This window comes from Sceloporus occidentalis, unplaced genomic scaffold (genome assembly GCF_023333645.1).
Source record: "Sceloporus occidentalis isolate IW3139 unplaced genomic scaffold, rSceOcc1.0.p SCAF_66, whole genome shotgun sequence".
Classification (NCBI taxonomy): domain Eukaryota; kingdom Metazoa; phylum Chordata; class Lepidosauria; order Squamata; family Phrynosomatidae; genus Sceloporus; species Sceloporus occidentalis.
Genome location: NW_028317046.1, coordinates 2,838,311 through 2,854,602, shown reverse-complemented (window position 1 = coordinate 2,854,602; position 16,292 = coordinate 2,838,311). Strand labels below are relative to the sequence as shown.

General features: G+C 41.4%; 1 protein-coding gene across 1 annotated transcript in view; it reads right to left on the bottom strand.

The window, feature by feature from the left end:
* The window catches only part of LOC149286884 (peroxisomal membrane protein PEX14-like), a 41,146-nt gene that overhangs the window by 6,023 nt on the left and 18,831 nt on the right, over positions 1-16,292 (bottom strand). The window contains exon 3 of the mRNA XM_089493687.1: positions 13,900-13,984. Within this exon, the coding sequence (XP_089349813.1) occupies positions 13,900-13,984 (85 nt within the window). The remainder of the gene's footprint in view (positions 1-13,899; positions 13,985-16,292) is intronic.

Below are 16,292 nucleotides of genomic sequence, written 5' to 3'. Positions count from 1 at the left end.
CCGAGTTAAAAGATTAAAGCGCAGCTGATATAGAAATCTGCCGATTCCCCCTCTACAGGAAGGTAAAGATGGCTGTTCCCGTGGTGTACGCGTTAGGTGGGCTTTAAATACATATATACCGCCTGTTTAATCTGTAGTCATGGTTACCTGGGTTTATTTAGTGTATTAAAAACCGACAGATCTGCTTTAAGGATCAAAGTCTCCGGGGTATACACACCCCGCGCCTCGATAACACATATAGATAGCAGTAAATCTGGGGTACAGATTTGTATTTAACCCCATGGTTGCCAGAGGGACGAGGCATGTTTTAGACAGGAACACGCAGCGTGGCCCCTGAGGCTCTCCAAAAGGTTAACGCGCATTCTGTGACATCTAAAGATAAATTAAAATAAAATACGGCTCCCGATCCTCCAGCCTTCCGCCGCGCGCTGGGATATTGTCTGCGATTTGATGTTTCTCATTCAATTTGGTTCATTTCTCGGCACTTTATTACTGCAGTCGAGTGTTTGATATTCGATAAACTCTATCCAGAAAATGCATCGCATCAAAGGAAACGCGACCGTCTTTAATCTGCAATGAACGTTTTTCCTGCCAGATGGGACTGGGGCTGCTATGTAAGGGTTAAAGAGTGCCGGTTTTACATAGCAAAATTCAGAGCAGGGGAAGAACTGGCTCTAAATGTTGGTATGAAGTCATCATTAGCAAACTTCACTCCCTTAGGTGAATACCCTCTCTTGGGGCACATAGAAAACGCCACCCCAGTGGATACCCTCCTTCGGTGCACATAGAACATACCTACCCCGAACCTATGCCAACTCTTTAGGCATCACAACCCTATAAGTTCCATAAAGGGTCAGTAATAACCAAAATCCCTGGAATACTCGTGTCTTCTGTATGAAGTGTCCAAAAAGCCAGCAAAATCCCTTTTTTATATAAATAAATTAATATATATCTGCTCTCTTTCCTAAGTGGTGTCCGTATAGAATGCGCTTTTGGCCCAAGAGCTGGTTCGTGACCAATTATTATACATCATCATCATATGAATGTATCTGGGAAGCGCCCTAGGTTAGGCTATCTGCAGCTCTCCATCTTCTGGGGGAGTGGCTTCATTGGGGCGTGGCCAGTCAGCAGCAGAGACAGTGCTAGCAATGAATGAGGAGAGGCTTGGTGTGCTTGGGGCTGGGCTACTTCCAGATAGAATTGGGCGGGGAGTATTAGAGGAAGTGGGCGGTGAGTAGGAGGGCAATGGGGCAGGGAGTGGGCGTGGTCAAATACCAAAAAGGAGACCCAGGGAAGCAGCGTTTCACCTGGAGACTCCGGGTCAAACCTGGAGAGTTCCCAGGTATAGATAAGAACCATCTAAAGTCTGGAGAAAAAACGGATACTAGTCTGGCCGGCCCAGCGGCACTTTTACCTCTTGTGTAATGCACCCTAATTCCCTCTAGATTGTAAACTCCTTTAAGCAAGGGCCCTCCTTACCTCTTGTTCATGTAAGTCAAATTGTTATGTTTTATATTACTTGTTATGTCCAGTTTACCCATTGTACAGCGCTACGGTATATGGTGGCGCTTTATAAATCAATAATAATAGTAATCTAGGCTGGCTCCAGGGAGCACGCGGCTACTAAAACTGTTCTTATATTGATTGTTCAGTTCAAGACAAAGACCCATTTGCTCTGTTACTTTTGTTGCAACATTGAATTCTGTAATTTATGAAGCAGAGTTCCCGGAACACCAAAAATTCTAAATCAAAGGTATTTGACAATCATACAAAAAAACCCTACGACTTAGACCTCTTGGGGAGGAAAAAAACATTTATATTTTAGGACCCAGCTGAATTTTGTTAAGCGCCAGCGGTAAAACTTTAGGAAGCATGGCTACCTTGGGATTACTTCAGCCCCGCAGTTCTGTTCATCCGTGTCTAATCAGGGCTACAAACTGAATCTTTGTCCTCCATACCAGGACAAGAAGAGGTTAATGGAAGTCAGAAGCAGAACGTCCGAGAGGGAAGGACGCCGCAGCACCGACTATTATTACAGACGCGGCCGGCTTGTCGTTGTTTGTCACAAGCCTGACTAATGCAACCTATTTTTTTTTTTTTATTTCAAATAATCTCATGCAAATTAGACACGCGCTTCCCCCAGTTGATTGCTATCTGCGCTGAATAATCTCACAGACAACGAGGGGACACGAGGCAAGGACTCCGAGCCGGAGGACAGAGACTCCATCGCTGCGCAGTCACCACCCAAAGCCGCCGATGGCTTCTGTCCTGAACCAGGGGGATTAATAAGGCCGATGAAACTGTAAAAATCCACCGAGCGTGGACCCCTAGCCCCTACATTTACAATCTATCCACCACTGTGGTTTATGATACTATTTTAATTAACCCAATAACACCCAGGCGGGCTGGTTTGAACTCCGTCCGTCCGTCCTGCCAAGCCCTGCTCTAGAACCATGAAGAGCGGGACACTGGCGCGTCTGTAATAGTTAACTAACCAGTTCTCCGACGACATGGTCTGCATGGGTGGAAACACCAGGTAACTTTACACTAGTCCTAGCCCTTACTAGTCTTACTTAGCAGACAATCACCTAATCATCAAAGTAAGTTCTCATCTCTTAGATACCACGACGCAAATTATTCCCATCTCCCGACCAGCTTCTTCTAGTTGACTCCAACCCAGGAGATGGCACAGCGGCCCACCGCATGCTGCACTTTACAAGATTCACATCTAAATATTTTTATATTTTGGCTTTACGCAGAGATACAGAAGAGGATAAAGTCTATAAAAAAAAGAAACTCTATAAAAATTTTTTTTTTAAAACGCTATATAAAAAAGAACGTTTTGTTAAATAATTATTGGCTCGATCGGATTGTGCGCATCCCAGCTCCTCGGGCACCAACTGGTTAACCCGGACTTGTTTTCACACAATGACAGATTTTGAATATATTTTGTAAGCGAGTAAACACAGGAAGCTGGCAAACGCCACGGATCTGGCTTTGTTTGGGTACCAACCTTTAATGTTACAAACGAGTTTTCTAAGGTAAATATTACACCTTCTAGAAAATCAGAAGCCCCGGACTGAGTAATAAGTGAACGGAAACCTTATTTAGGTTACAAATATTGTCTCTTAGCCCAGAGAGCGACCGACCGCTCTCCATCGCAACAAAAATCTTTACATTTAAACAAACCAAAAAATTACCCCGTGAATTATATCACACGTAACATTCTATCTACCCCAACCCAGGTTGGTCTTCAAATCTTTTAACGCATTAAACGCCAGGAGACTATTCGGTCGCGATGTTTGTCGTGTTTGTGAGATCTTGATTTTTGCTCGGGTATGGGGGGTTAATTATGACAATAAAAAAAAGCAACAGGGAACTCTTGAAGACCCCAAAACAGTACTTTAAGAAACTGGGCCATGAAGCGTCAAATCACGGGAGCTTCTGTCCCGCTTTCCCCCAATTAGATCAGTGTTTGTATTAAAAGATAATTCTGAGCTCAGAACCTTTAACTTTGGCCTGGGGTTCAGCATCTCCAGCGGTGCCTGATTCGATTGCATGTACCGGCCCAAGGGTAACAACGCTCTGCCGGCCCAAGGGTAACAAAACTGAGCGCATGATGGATATGGAATGCGCAGTTATGCTTTAACTCTCTGGCACTCTGGAGGTTAATGATGCCTGCGCATCTCTATAGCGCGCATTAAACTGCTCAAAAACACCCCAATAAAGAGCAACTAAAAAAATAACGAAACAACGCGTGGCTAAAGAGCCGAATTAGACACCGGACCCCGGCTCGGATTATTAAGACCCGCGGCAGCCTGGTCACCTCCGGTCCATTAAGTTATTAACCTCTACTCTTCCTTAGGGCCACGGTACTTTGCACGCAGCGCAGGCACCTCCGGTTGCGAAAGGGTTAAGGTGAGCCGGGAGTGCAGGCAGGAGGAGAAAGGGTTGTTAAAAGTCCTCTGCTGACCCCTAAGACCCCTATTTCCCAGAGCCCTGTATAAAATTGAATTTTTTAAACATAAATTACACGTAATGACGACACAGTAAAAACTAACAGTAATGGAAAGCAGTGCTGTATTTCATTAGGCGAGCTTATTCGCTGCTACCTGATACAGACGGGCCTTGTTTATGAGTTAGTGTGTTAGCAGATGTGGATAGAGGCATTCTCCTCGACCTTGCTCTTCTCATTGGGGCATGAAATTACGATGCCAGCACCTTCATATTACAGCCATAAATACTGTAAACTGCAAATTTAAGCCAACGGCTCCTATTGTCTCTGAACATAAAGCTGATCGGTATTTATTTAAAAGGGGTGAGGGAAAAATATTATATATCACATTGTTTATGGGTCTCCCCCTCCCCCAGCAAGGCAGAAAAAAAAGACGTGTGCATAGAATTGTTATATATATATATATATATATATATATATATATATATATATATATATATATATATATATATATATATATATATATATATATATAAAACAATATATATATAATTTTTGGTATTTTTTATATAATTTAAAAAATTCCACATACCAATTAAAGTACCATAAAAATTATTATATATATATATATATTATACATACACACACAGTATACACACATACAGATATAGACACAACACAGATATATTCCATACTGTAAAAATAGATATTAAACAAATTTTAGAATGAGTTTTAAATGTATGTTCATATAGCAGATTCATTTGCCATAATGCAGTCTCTCTCATTTATCTGAATATACATTTTTGTGGCCTAAAAAATTCCCCTTTTCAGTCAGTCTCAAAATGGTAAAAAAAGAATAAGCATGTTACTTACAATCACCAAAAAGGGAAACAAAAAAACGATTTTAAGAATTTCAAACATGAAAGTAGAATAAGAGGACTTTGTACAGGAGAATGAAACTCCATAAAAATCCTATTCCTTGGGAGTTTGCAGTAAAATTAAGGAATGTTTTAACGGGGTGCTGTGGATTTGATTACATAATTACATAATATTTGGATAATGGTATTTTGAGGGGTTTAATGTCACAGATGTGGTCCGGGGCCAGTTTAACCCTGAATTGATACATTGTTATCTCGTTACTTTTCAAACTGCAAAACAAAAAACAATAAAGTCCAACAACACAGGTAGATCGCTGACGGGTTCTTATTTGCTACGACGCAGCTTTCAGATCTCCCAGGAGACACCCGAGGGAGAGACAGACACAAAACGACCAAATGACAACCATGTGCTAAGCCAGAAGTGTAACATCTATCCACGGTGTCATCATCACCCCAAAGGCTTTCCATCCGCTCCAAAATAACCCTCCAGCCCCTACAGAAAACTCACACCTTTGTGAGCTCCAGAGGCCACCAGCTGAACCGGCCTGGTAGAGAGCTCCGCGGTCACGGCAAAGACCCAACACGTCCCACTCCGAAGGGGCCAAGAAGTTCTTTTAACTCATTTAACCCCGACCTCCATCCTAACCAAGATCCTAGCGGTAAAAGTGCGACTCGGGCTGGCGGAGCGCAGTGGAAGCTGCAGTTCCACAAATGCTAAAAGAGGGGCTACTGCCACTGGACCTCAAAGTCTATCTGGAATTTACCATCAGCACCCCCCCAATCATGGAGTCAAGCACGAAAAACAGATCTGTGCCTTCCCACCCCGCCATCGACCCTGGCTGTAATTTAACATATAACAATATGTGCGTTAAGACCCTATAACAATAAGATCTGTCATAGAGGTTTGACAAAAAAGGTTTGACAGGATAGGTCGGCCTTGTAACTATTTGGCTGCATGTGCCAAAGAGATTGCACTCTATGCTAGAATCCCACCATTTCTCAAAATCAACAATGAACGGTCTCTCCCCATCTTAATGGCTTGTGAATGACTTAATGAATTGTCACCCGAGGAGTTAAAACCAAGGATCGTCGAATTGCCCTTGTATTAAACTACTGTTTCTAGCTCAGAGAGCTCCCCCGGAGCAGAGGATGAAGCAATGCCGTCCCATGGAGTCCCCGCACTCCTGATGCAATAGCTGCGCCCAGATGAGCTCCGGCATCCTGATGCAATACTGATGCCCAGATGATTCTCCGCATCTATTCTCATCCTAGCGGAGCGGTGACAGCCGGCTCGTGTGTGTACCTAGTGTAAATACACATCCCTGAGGGATGCCGCCTGCCCCCCGCACCGACAAACTAATATCTCCATCTTTAAAAAAAAAACCAAATGATTTATCATTCCGCCCCCCACTGGGACCCATCATCTTTTCAGACGTATGAGAAAAACGATGAGTACGGATAGAGATATTCTTCCCCGGCCATCAAAATGACACGAAGCATAAGTGGATGTGCATGACTTTAGGGCATTACTGACTGCATGGCGAGGGTGCTTGCTCCTAGCAGCAAAGGGGTTAATGCATTCATTCTTTTAATTTTAATACCTTTACAGCTAGATTCAGGCAAATAATATAGATCAGAGCAACATGCACTGAGCAGTTCTTTACTTAATAATTATACTTAATAGTTCCTTACTTAATGATCTTAGATGTTTTTTTATCGCAAGGTTTCGATATGAGGCTGCTAGCTGTCAAGCACAGAAAGCAACACCTGAATCATGCAGACTACGCTTAGAATTCTAAGTTCTCTGTTATTATTGTGATTGGAGGTATTAACACAATTAATTTAAAGAGAAGGGAACCTCGCGGGGAACTTTCATTCATCAGCCGTTTGCTATTTTGTTTCTTCCATCAAATTCTAGGTTTCCGTCGAGTCTATGGTCGTTCTTCGGACACGGGAAAGGACAGTATGTGCCGAAGAACTCAGGGCACCCCGTTTAACAGCTGCCTATGGGACACGGCGACAAGTTAATATGACCAGCTACACTAACGGGCCACGTACCGTTAGCCCTCCTCTGCTTTGGCCAGGAACCAAAGATCAGACCCATGCCCTATAAAATAAGAATGAATGAACGAATGAATGAATGCCATTCCAAATGGTTTGTGATCATTAATCAGAAACGTAAAAATCAAGGGAGATGCGCATAGTGATTACAACTAACAGACAACGCACTTCGACTGATATATTTAAGTCACGGACACCGAAATCAGATACAAAGCAACGCACAGCTTATGAGATATGCAATCAGAACGCTATTCAAAAACCCGCAGTCTGATTGGCCTTAAAGTGGACCCTGAAACTTTCCCGAAAGCTTCACTTTAAGGTTCTCTATGGGAAATGTATTATGGGGCAGAGTCTGTAGATTAAAATAATCAATATGTGTGTAAATATGGTAAAAATAAGTATGCTGGGCTCATCTTCAACTAAACCCCCTACCCCCTTAATTTCTTCCAGCTAAATGAGAACATGTGGCCACCTACCCCGAAACCCCAGTGTGTGAGAGAGCGACAGAATGTCTCAGATCTTAAAGAGATCCTAGGAAGACTGGAAATATAGAATGTTTCTAAAGGGGCTTTGCATATCCTTTCCCACCAGGACTATTGTAACATTTAACCAACGGACACCACCGAGAACCTAAATCTGATCCAATTGTGTGTTTGTCATAATTCACGCATGTTCAGTGCCACGTTACATCGCTGCCGCGCATTCATATCCTTCAGGCCAACAGGTGAACGGAGACAGAGCAAAGAAAGAATTCTGCGTCAGCAAGAGGGCTGAATTATTAACGGAAGCAGAACATTTGGGCGGGATGTCTTAATGGCTGTAATTTTCTCCTTTTTTTTTCTTAAAACGGGGGGCGTGGGGAGGCAGCGGAGATAGCGTTTGCATCCCGGGGGCAGGCAGGCCGGAAACCGTCCAGTCGATAACCTGACCATCAGAGCAAGGTTTGTAATTAAAAGGTCGGTGACCTGGAAAGCTAGGCCCGACTCCCAGGACTTCTCGGTAATGACGGATCTATTAAATTAAGACTTATGAAATCAATGCTAAAAAGGCTTTCATGATAACGAGACTCCGGTGAAGGACGAGGCCAGGAGCTAAACCCCCTCTAGCGCTGCCCTGTGTGCGTAAATGCATTCTGGGGCGGAAATAGTTAATTCTAGGTATACATAATTTAATATATCCATATAACGTACAAATGTATCCATATAAGGTACAGATGTATCGATATAACATACACGTGTATCCATATAGCATATACATGTCTCTATATAACGTACACATGTATCTGTATAAGGTATACGTGTATCTGCATAACATACACATGTATCTGTACAGCGTATACGTGTATCTGTATAAGGTACACGTGTATCCCCTGTTCTGCGTGTATTTAAATCAGTGTCCCTCGTGTGCACGCCTTGGCATTCAAAACAGGATATTTGTCACATGGGAAGCGAGGAAGCTTTTTCCAAAAAGTACATATTGCAATAGATCTAGATTTGTACAAAACAAACAAAACTAAGCAATGAAGTTATTTCCCGACGGGTACATTTTACTGCCTCTGTTTCGGAGGATAAAAGAGAAACAGCTTGAATGTATATGTTGGTTTTATATGGTTTAGGAGCAAAGTTTTCTTTTGTAGGCAGTGGTGATTATTGGCTGGTTGGGGATCTCAGAGGATCCCCTCTGCCCACCAAGCTGTAAAATCTCTCCCAAGCTCCCATGAAGTCACTGTGTTACGTATTGAATCAGAGAACAGAGTAATGACATCATATCCCAGCATTCTGGGTAAGGTTGGTGAATGGCCCCCGCCCCCAGCTCTGCCTCTAACCACACCCACAATGAAGGTATCGGACACCTGAAATGTTGAAGCAGATTCTATCGGAATCCTTATGTCAGCCCAAGCAGGGAGTTTCCTGAAAAAAAATTCTACTTTTCCAAATGAGCAGACATTACAAAATTCCGGCTGGAAAATCAATGCGCTGTTGTGTATTATATCATAATATCATACCTCCCAAAAGCCCTGATTTTCAGTCACGGTCCCACTTATCATAATTGATCACGTGGGCAGCCTGAACGCCCTCACAGCCCGTCCTCTGTCATCTTTCACCACTTGTAAAGTACAAATATCTCCGAAGGATAAATCCGGATGAGGAGCGGATCATGCAACGAGGGAAGCAAGAAACACAAGCCTGATCTTTAAGTAATTATATTCTCAATAATCGGACTCTCCTGCGTTTAATAACAACCACCCTACCGGCGAACGTTCAAATCAATTTCTGAGATGTGTTTATTAGCTCTGCCTGTTTCAAACATCGCAAAAAAAATCCAAAACCATAACAGCGGATCCGAGTGCCATACCTTCTTCCTATACACTATTTTACTTAAGCCGCAGACTACATAATTCCTAAAAGATTTGGGTAAAAAGAGTTGAATTGTTAATTGGCCAACTGTGGTTCCTTGTAGTGTCCAAAAACCCACACACTCATATCTTGGCCACTTTGCTCACCAAAAATGCCCACTTTTGTCTTTAGAAGTAGTAGTTTCTATACACATTATTGGGGCTTTGAGGGCAGTAGAACCCAGCGATACCCTCATACCCAGCAAACATTCTGAGCACCCAGAAAAGAGGGGCATCAGGGGAGGAAAAAAGGGAATCGGGAGGAAAGAAGGGCGTCGGGGGAGGAAAGAAGGGTGTCGGGGGAGGAAAGAAGGGCATCAGGGGGTACACTGGAGACCAAGCATTTATTCTGTTACCAGTTACTAATGGGCAAAAGGATACAAGGGACGGTAAATCATGAGTAGACTGGGTTATAGCTTTCTCTTTTTCTTTCCCAACTACTCTAGAATTAGGATGCAAAGATAAGATATATGGAAGGAAATCATTCCAAAAAAGAAGCAAACACTTGAAAAAGTAATTTCTTTCCGGTTTTGGCACCAGCGGACGGCGGAAGGTCTAATTTGCAGAATTTAGAGTTTTGAAATATGAGAATGTTACAGGTTTACAAATCTCTTCTCCAGCAGATGAATGTTCTACACAAGAGGACACTCAATTCTGCCGACACAGGGTTCGATTAGTTTATGGCTCGTATGGGTTTGGTGATCTTCTGGCTCTCCGAGATGACGTCTGCTGCATATGGCATGTCATAGGAAGGGAGGTTAGGTGGGCAAAAGGCAGAGACCCTAAATTCACAGCATATACTGGAGTAAAAGGTCACCAGTCATAAGAAATTGGGTTTAAAACAAGAGATAGAATCCATTGAAAGTCACCTTGTACCAAAATACATACATTCCGTAGTTACAGAAACATGAAATATTTACCGCCAACTATACACCACGAGAGACCCAAGTTGACAAGTTTCTACTGCTAGGAGGTCAGGGTTGGCCCTCCATAAAAACTCAGACTGTGTGAAGAAGCGCGCAGCTTAGTGAGTAAATCCCAACAGCCTTCTCATAAAATGATGAAGGAAACTCTTAGTTGTAGCAAGATTGGGAAAGCAACAAGATACCTTTGCTTTTTGGATTTTCAAGAGTCAGTTGAATCATTGAGAAATTTTAATGCATTTAAAAGGTAATCTCGCCGCGAGGCATCCATTCACCCAACGTGTTTCACAACAGCCTCAATGTATAAAAGCAAAGGTCGGCCATAAATCCGGCGGCCGCGGAAACTCTTGAAATCCCAAACCTGTGATTATCCATTCATTCAAATGCGGAAATAATTCTATCCCGCGATTATAAACCCAACGCTTCGTTTTTTTTGTTGGTCATCCTGGCTTTTTTCACGGTCTCCGGGAATCTTCCAGGTTTGCAACAAAAGGGTTACGTTTGCAATAAGTGGAGTGAAATTGCTTTTGTATTTCTCTATGATAACTACGTTTGAGCATTGTCAGCACAGAGCATTTTATTTCCCTCTTTGACTAATTGCTCCATAATGACTTTTGAAATGAGAAACGGGAAAACAGAGAGACTTTTTCTCTACAAATATTTTAAAAAAATTTTAAAAAAATTAACAATACCCACAATAGGGGGCGAGGATGATTTTGTACAAAACTTTTTTGCATTGTTACAGATTAGCTTTGTGTTGTTACATTCTTATCTTTCCAGCCATTCAGTAAATATCACATTGTGTTGCAAAGTATAGCAGACTGAGGCTATTGGTGTGTTTTAAATAATAATAATAAATAATAATAATATTTATTATTGTATAATAATAATAATAATAATAAATAACTCTTTTCTATGCATGCTTCTCATTTAAATTAAGGACTGCTGCTTTCTACTGCAAGCCATTAAAATAGAATATAACAGAGCACTGGACGCACCAGTAAAAATCTGTCAAAATTAAAAGACTGCACTATATCTTATTTTTCCTATAAACACATAATTTCTAAGTGCACTTTTTACAAAGCCTTGAGGGACGCAGCACATCCAAAATTGACGTCCCTCCAGAGACCAGCTAAGTCTATCAGGTTACCACAGTAATAGAAGCCATTGTACATTCTAAAAACAATGCTTTACTAATGTGTATATATATATATATATATATATATATATATATATATATATATACACACACAAACATATATACATATACCGGTATATACATATATTTATATATACACAAAAGGGTGGCCAATGACTATAGTATGTTTCAAAAATTTTGACTGAGAATAGAAATTTCTGGAAATTGTATACAGAAATGGAATAAAATAATTGAATTCAATTAAAATCTAAATATAGATATATGCCCTCAAAGAAAATAACAGAAACTATAATGTTCATCAAAAAACCAAAATAATTTAAAAAAGAATATATCATAATACATTAATTTACTTGACTCTATTAACGTGACATTGTTGTAATGTATTTGAGATGGAAGGGTGTCCGCCGACGGACAATTAGTTCATCAACAAAAAGAACCGTACAAGAATAACGTTGAGAAGTCAATAGATATTTTGTTCAGGCTTTGAGATAAATGAATCTTTATTGCGGCCGCTGAAGTAATATCAATTGCTTAGTAATTAGGCCAATTCAAGAAGGCTTTCCTGACCTTAAAGTTGGCCTTTGACCCGTTAGCCATTATTACGTAGCTTGCTCCAGGTCATCAGATCTTAAGAGCAAGCTATACAAAAATAGACAAAGCTTCTGTTTCATATTATATATATATATATACATACATATATATATATATACACACACACATACATATATTCATATATTTAAAGTGGAACTCTTCAGTTTATACATTATTTGTGATAATATATTTGAAATTAGATTAATTACACCTTGCGTTCAGGAAATAATACCCCCCCCCCCCCAACTGGCTCTTCCTGATTGGCTTCTTAAAGTTTTAAATGATGTAGAAAATGAAGATGAAAGTGGGAGTGATGAGTAAGAACAAAGTTACGCTTAAATCTCTTATTAAATACATAAGAGGAGAGAAGGCAACTGTTCTGTTACTTAAAGGGGCACGCCAGTCATCACACGCACTTTAATGCATATGATAGTTGTATAGTCCCTTTAAATTTCATGGGGCCCCCTTTGCAAATTCTGCAGAATCCCCACCAGGTGACCGAACACAAGCACATGATTTATTTACCTCCACTGGCTCAGTGGACGTTGTGTTTAGACCCCCCAAGTGCATGGGCTGAAAGTGCTCCTGTTGAGGTCTATGGGCGCATGTTCCTACCAGACTCATCAGACTGCAGAGGAGGAGGGCAGCTGCTGGCTCAGGTCTACGTATTTTAATGTATTTTTCAGTATGCATTCTTCTTTAGAGGGGCTGTCAGAGACAATGGGCTGTTCCATTAAGGATCTCACCCTAAATAACCTCTCTGTGGTTTAAGGCAGGGGTTAGATATTTGGGGGAATGTTACATCAGGAGAGGGGATATAATAACTTAACCCCAGGAAACACGGTTCCTAACAGTAACAACGTGTCTGGGTTTGCTGTAAAGCTGGTAAGGGCCGAGATCTGCCCTCAACCTTAAGGCCTGTGTAATATGGTTTAACCCTGTGTGCGCCAGAGAAGTGAGCTACAAATTTCTATTCTATGTGCTGCTTAAATAAACATATCAAATTATAAAGCAGGCTTCTATGATGGTGTCTGGCGCATCCAAAGTCTTTCTGAGAGCAATATTTCGTTCTGTTATATTCATTCCTGGCTCGCCTGTTCAAGGATGACATGTCAGTGTGTTCTGCGTATTCTGGCCAGACTCTTCTCCTAGCTTAAGCAGGCAACATAAAAGCAAAGGACCGGCATAAAGGAGAAGTCCCGCCAGTTATTACGATTAGTATTAGATTATAAATACATAACAAAAGTATATTACTGTATACAGTGCCGGGGGGGGGGGCGTTATTACTGTATACAGCGCCAGGGGGGGGTTATTACTGTATAAATGAGACTTCTTAAAGTTCAAGTAACAATGTTTTTGTAATATTGGTATCAAAGTGTAAAATGCCTGATGGAGTGTAGCAAACTCTTCTGTTTAGAAACACTTGTATTCATTAAAAACAAAGTTTATTTAGTTATTGTATATTTGGGTTATTCTTATATAAATCTCTCCTCTTATCAAAGTCTGCAAGACCCTCCTATTCCTTTCCAAAGCCTGCAGTTTACTAAATTCAACAAAAAAATAAACTTCTGCAGTAACCGCTAACGGCATCTCTTCTAAGGAGTGGTTTGGTGGGTTCCCCATTAACGTGTTACTGAATGTAAAGCATCCCTCCGGCCCGAGGGTAAAGCCGTGTTTACGACAGCGCTTGACAACTCCCATCAGCCAGGGAGCCACATACAGTATACAGTATACTTAGCCGTGGCTACTGTACCAGTTACTGTGGCTGGTAACTTTTTGTGCCATTCAATACTGATCTCTACGGGTGTACTTCTTTCTTGCTCTGACCTCAGGATTCTGGCTCCTAACCTATACACAAATTTGTTGATGGTACACCAGAATATACCTTCTTCCGTAGCAAAGACAGTAGGTAAAAGCGACATGGACCAGTCTGATACCTTTTCTTTTCAGAAAGTCCTTCCTGGTGGACACCGGACTCTGGCGGACCCGGGGGTTCTGCAGAAACTTCACGGCTGTGGCGATCTGCAGAGAGAGAGAGACAGACAGACGGAGAGTATTTAAAAGCTGATCGTGCAAGTGTGTACACATTTATTGGAGACCTTTGCTGCCCTTGTTTTGAACCCACGAAGTTATATGTGGATAACAGACTCATTTACATCAAAAGCAGCTTTGGAAACCAATATTGAGGAGCAAAGCGTCTCGTGCGGTGTATTTCATTAACCTTTTCATTGTCGGAGGGGGCTCGCAGTTTCCTGGAAGTGGGAGGTCGAAGTAAACGTCTGCGCTGCTGACTAGCGTTATTTTCGCTCATATACATTCGGTGCGGAGGAGATTACAGCCGGCGCGGTGCATGCTCTCAAAAAGTGCTGCAGTACATTTTATAATTTAATGTGCTCCACGAAACAGATAAATCTCTGAGGCAATCATTTCACATAACAATTTAACGGCGGGAGAGGTGAGCAACGTGTATACTTTTGCTGACCCCTCTGGCGCTCATAGGAACATCACAAAGTCATAGCAAACTTTTTTTTTTCTTTGTGGCCAAAAGAATCAAAATAATGGTTCCCGTTCCTATAACGTAAAGGACACGATATGTCGCTTCTAAGAGAAACGCTATATAACCCTTGGCCCCCGCTCTCAGATGTCAGCGCCTGACACCTAGCCAGGGCGATGCATGTAGAATGTGGTTTTATTTAAAGGGCCGCATTTAAAGGGACCATGACATAGTTAACACTTATTCCAAGATTTATTTTTTTAAATCTTAGACGCTGCATCTCCAATTTCTGAGAAAGCTCTAAGAATCTTGCCTCTCTGCTTAAATTGTAGAAATACAATGTCTCAATGACCTCAATGACCTGAGGGTCCTACAATTTCACTTCTAACGCGGCTAAAGAAGAAAATATATGTGTGGATGTCCCGGCGTGAAGCGGTGTAAAGTTATTTTGTAAATCTCTTCATCCGCAGAGCGCCCCGGGCCGGTTGGTAGTACTGATGCTTTGGCTGACACCACAAAATGCAAGCCCCCCTACCTCTTCTTGTCTCTTATTTCTTTAAATGCACTAATCACGTCAGATGTAGGCAAAACGGATCCATCGGACAATGCAATAAACAGGAATTATCTGCCATCCAACACAGATCGGGACGCTAAGTACATCGGAGCAGGTGTAACTCAAATGATTAGTTATTACACCTGCGGTGGCACTGATTCAATTGAGAAATACACTCGGTAATAGGTTAAAAGGTTTGGATGGGGCACATTACTTTTAAAGTGCCTGCAGTGAGGGCATGATTGAACAAGATGTCATTAGTAATTCATTTAAAGGAAAACAGGAGAAGGAACAGTGACTGAAAGCAATTTAGACGTCAGGTAAAGAGAAGAGGCGTCTTTTAAAAAAGCATGATAAGTGAATTTAAGCATGTGAAAGGGGGGAGAGGAACGCAGGGGGGGGTGCGGAGGGAGAAAATAGAGAGAGATGAGCGCTGCGGGTGACAAATGCGCTGTCTCGAGCCACAGTCCAAGGGTGGCGCATGTAGACTTCTTAAATCCTGTACATTATGTTTTTTTATTTACACCATCAATTAAAAATATTGTTTTATTAGAATAAATTAGAATGTACGCCCCCTTTAAAAGTCTATAAGAATTCGAAAATAGTCCCATAGTATTAAAATTAACATATTTTAACCATTTTATTTTTTATCGAGGAAAAAATGGAAATATTTATGTTGCATTAAACCAAAAGTCTCTATACACTGAATATTAAAAAAATATATATATTTATATATTAGGTTAAATAAATTCCAAATAGTTCAAAAGGGGTAATATTCATCTTTAATACAAATCATTAAAATGGATAGCAGTACAGAGCAGAAACGCCCCAAATATTGGACTCAGGCTTCCCAAGACACTTTTGCCCACCCTGGTATGGATGCCCCTTGGGGTATTTCTGACAGGTCCGATAGAATGTGTAAAAACCTCATTCATTTAGAAAGTAAGTGGTATTAGATAATTCCCTTTTTGGGCCCTTGGATGGAGAAATCAGGTACTTTTTGAAAGAAAAAAGAAGCATCGCCTTATAGGACCAGACAAAAATGCGACATCGATTTCACAGTTAATTTGGATACGAGGGTAATACCGATTGACGGGAGTTAATTTGCATACGAGGGCAATTCTTGTATGTAGCAGCTCATCTGCACATGAAGAAAAACATGAGGGCAAATACAACACAAATATTTGGACAACAGAAAGTGGTGTCTGAAACGAGAGAGAAAACATTAACTGGGGGCAGGGTCACCCGCTCCGTACACAAAGAAAGGTCAGAAGTTATCTCAA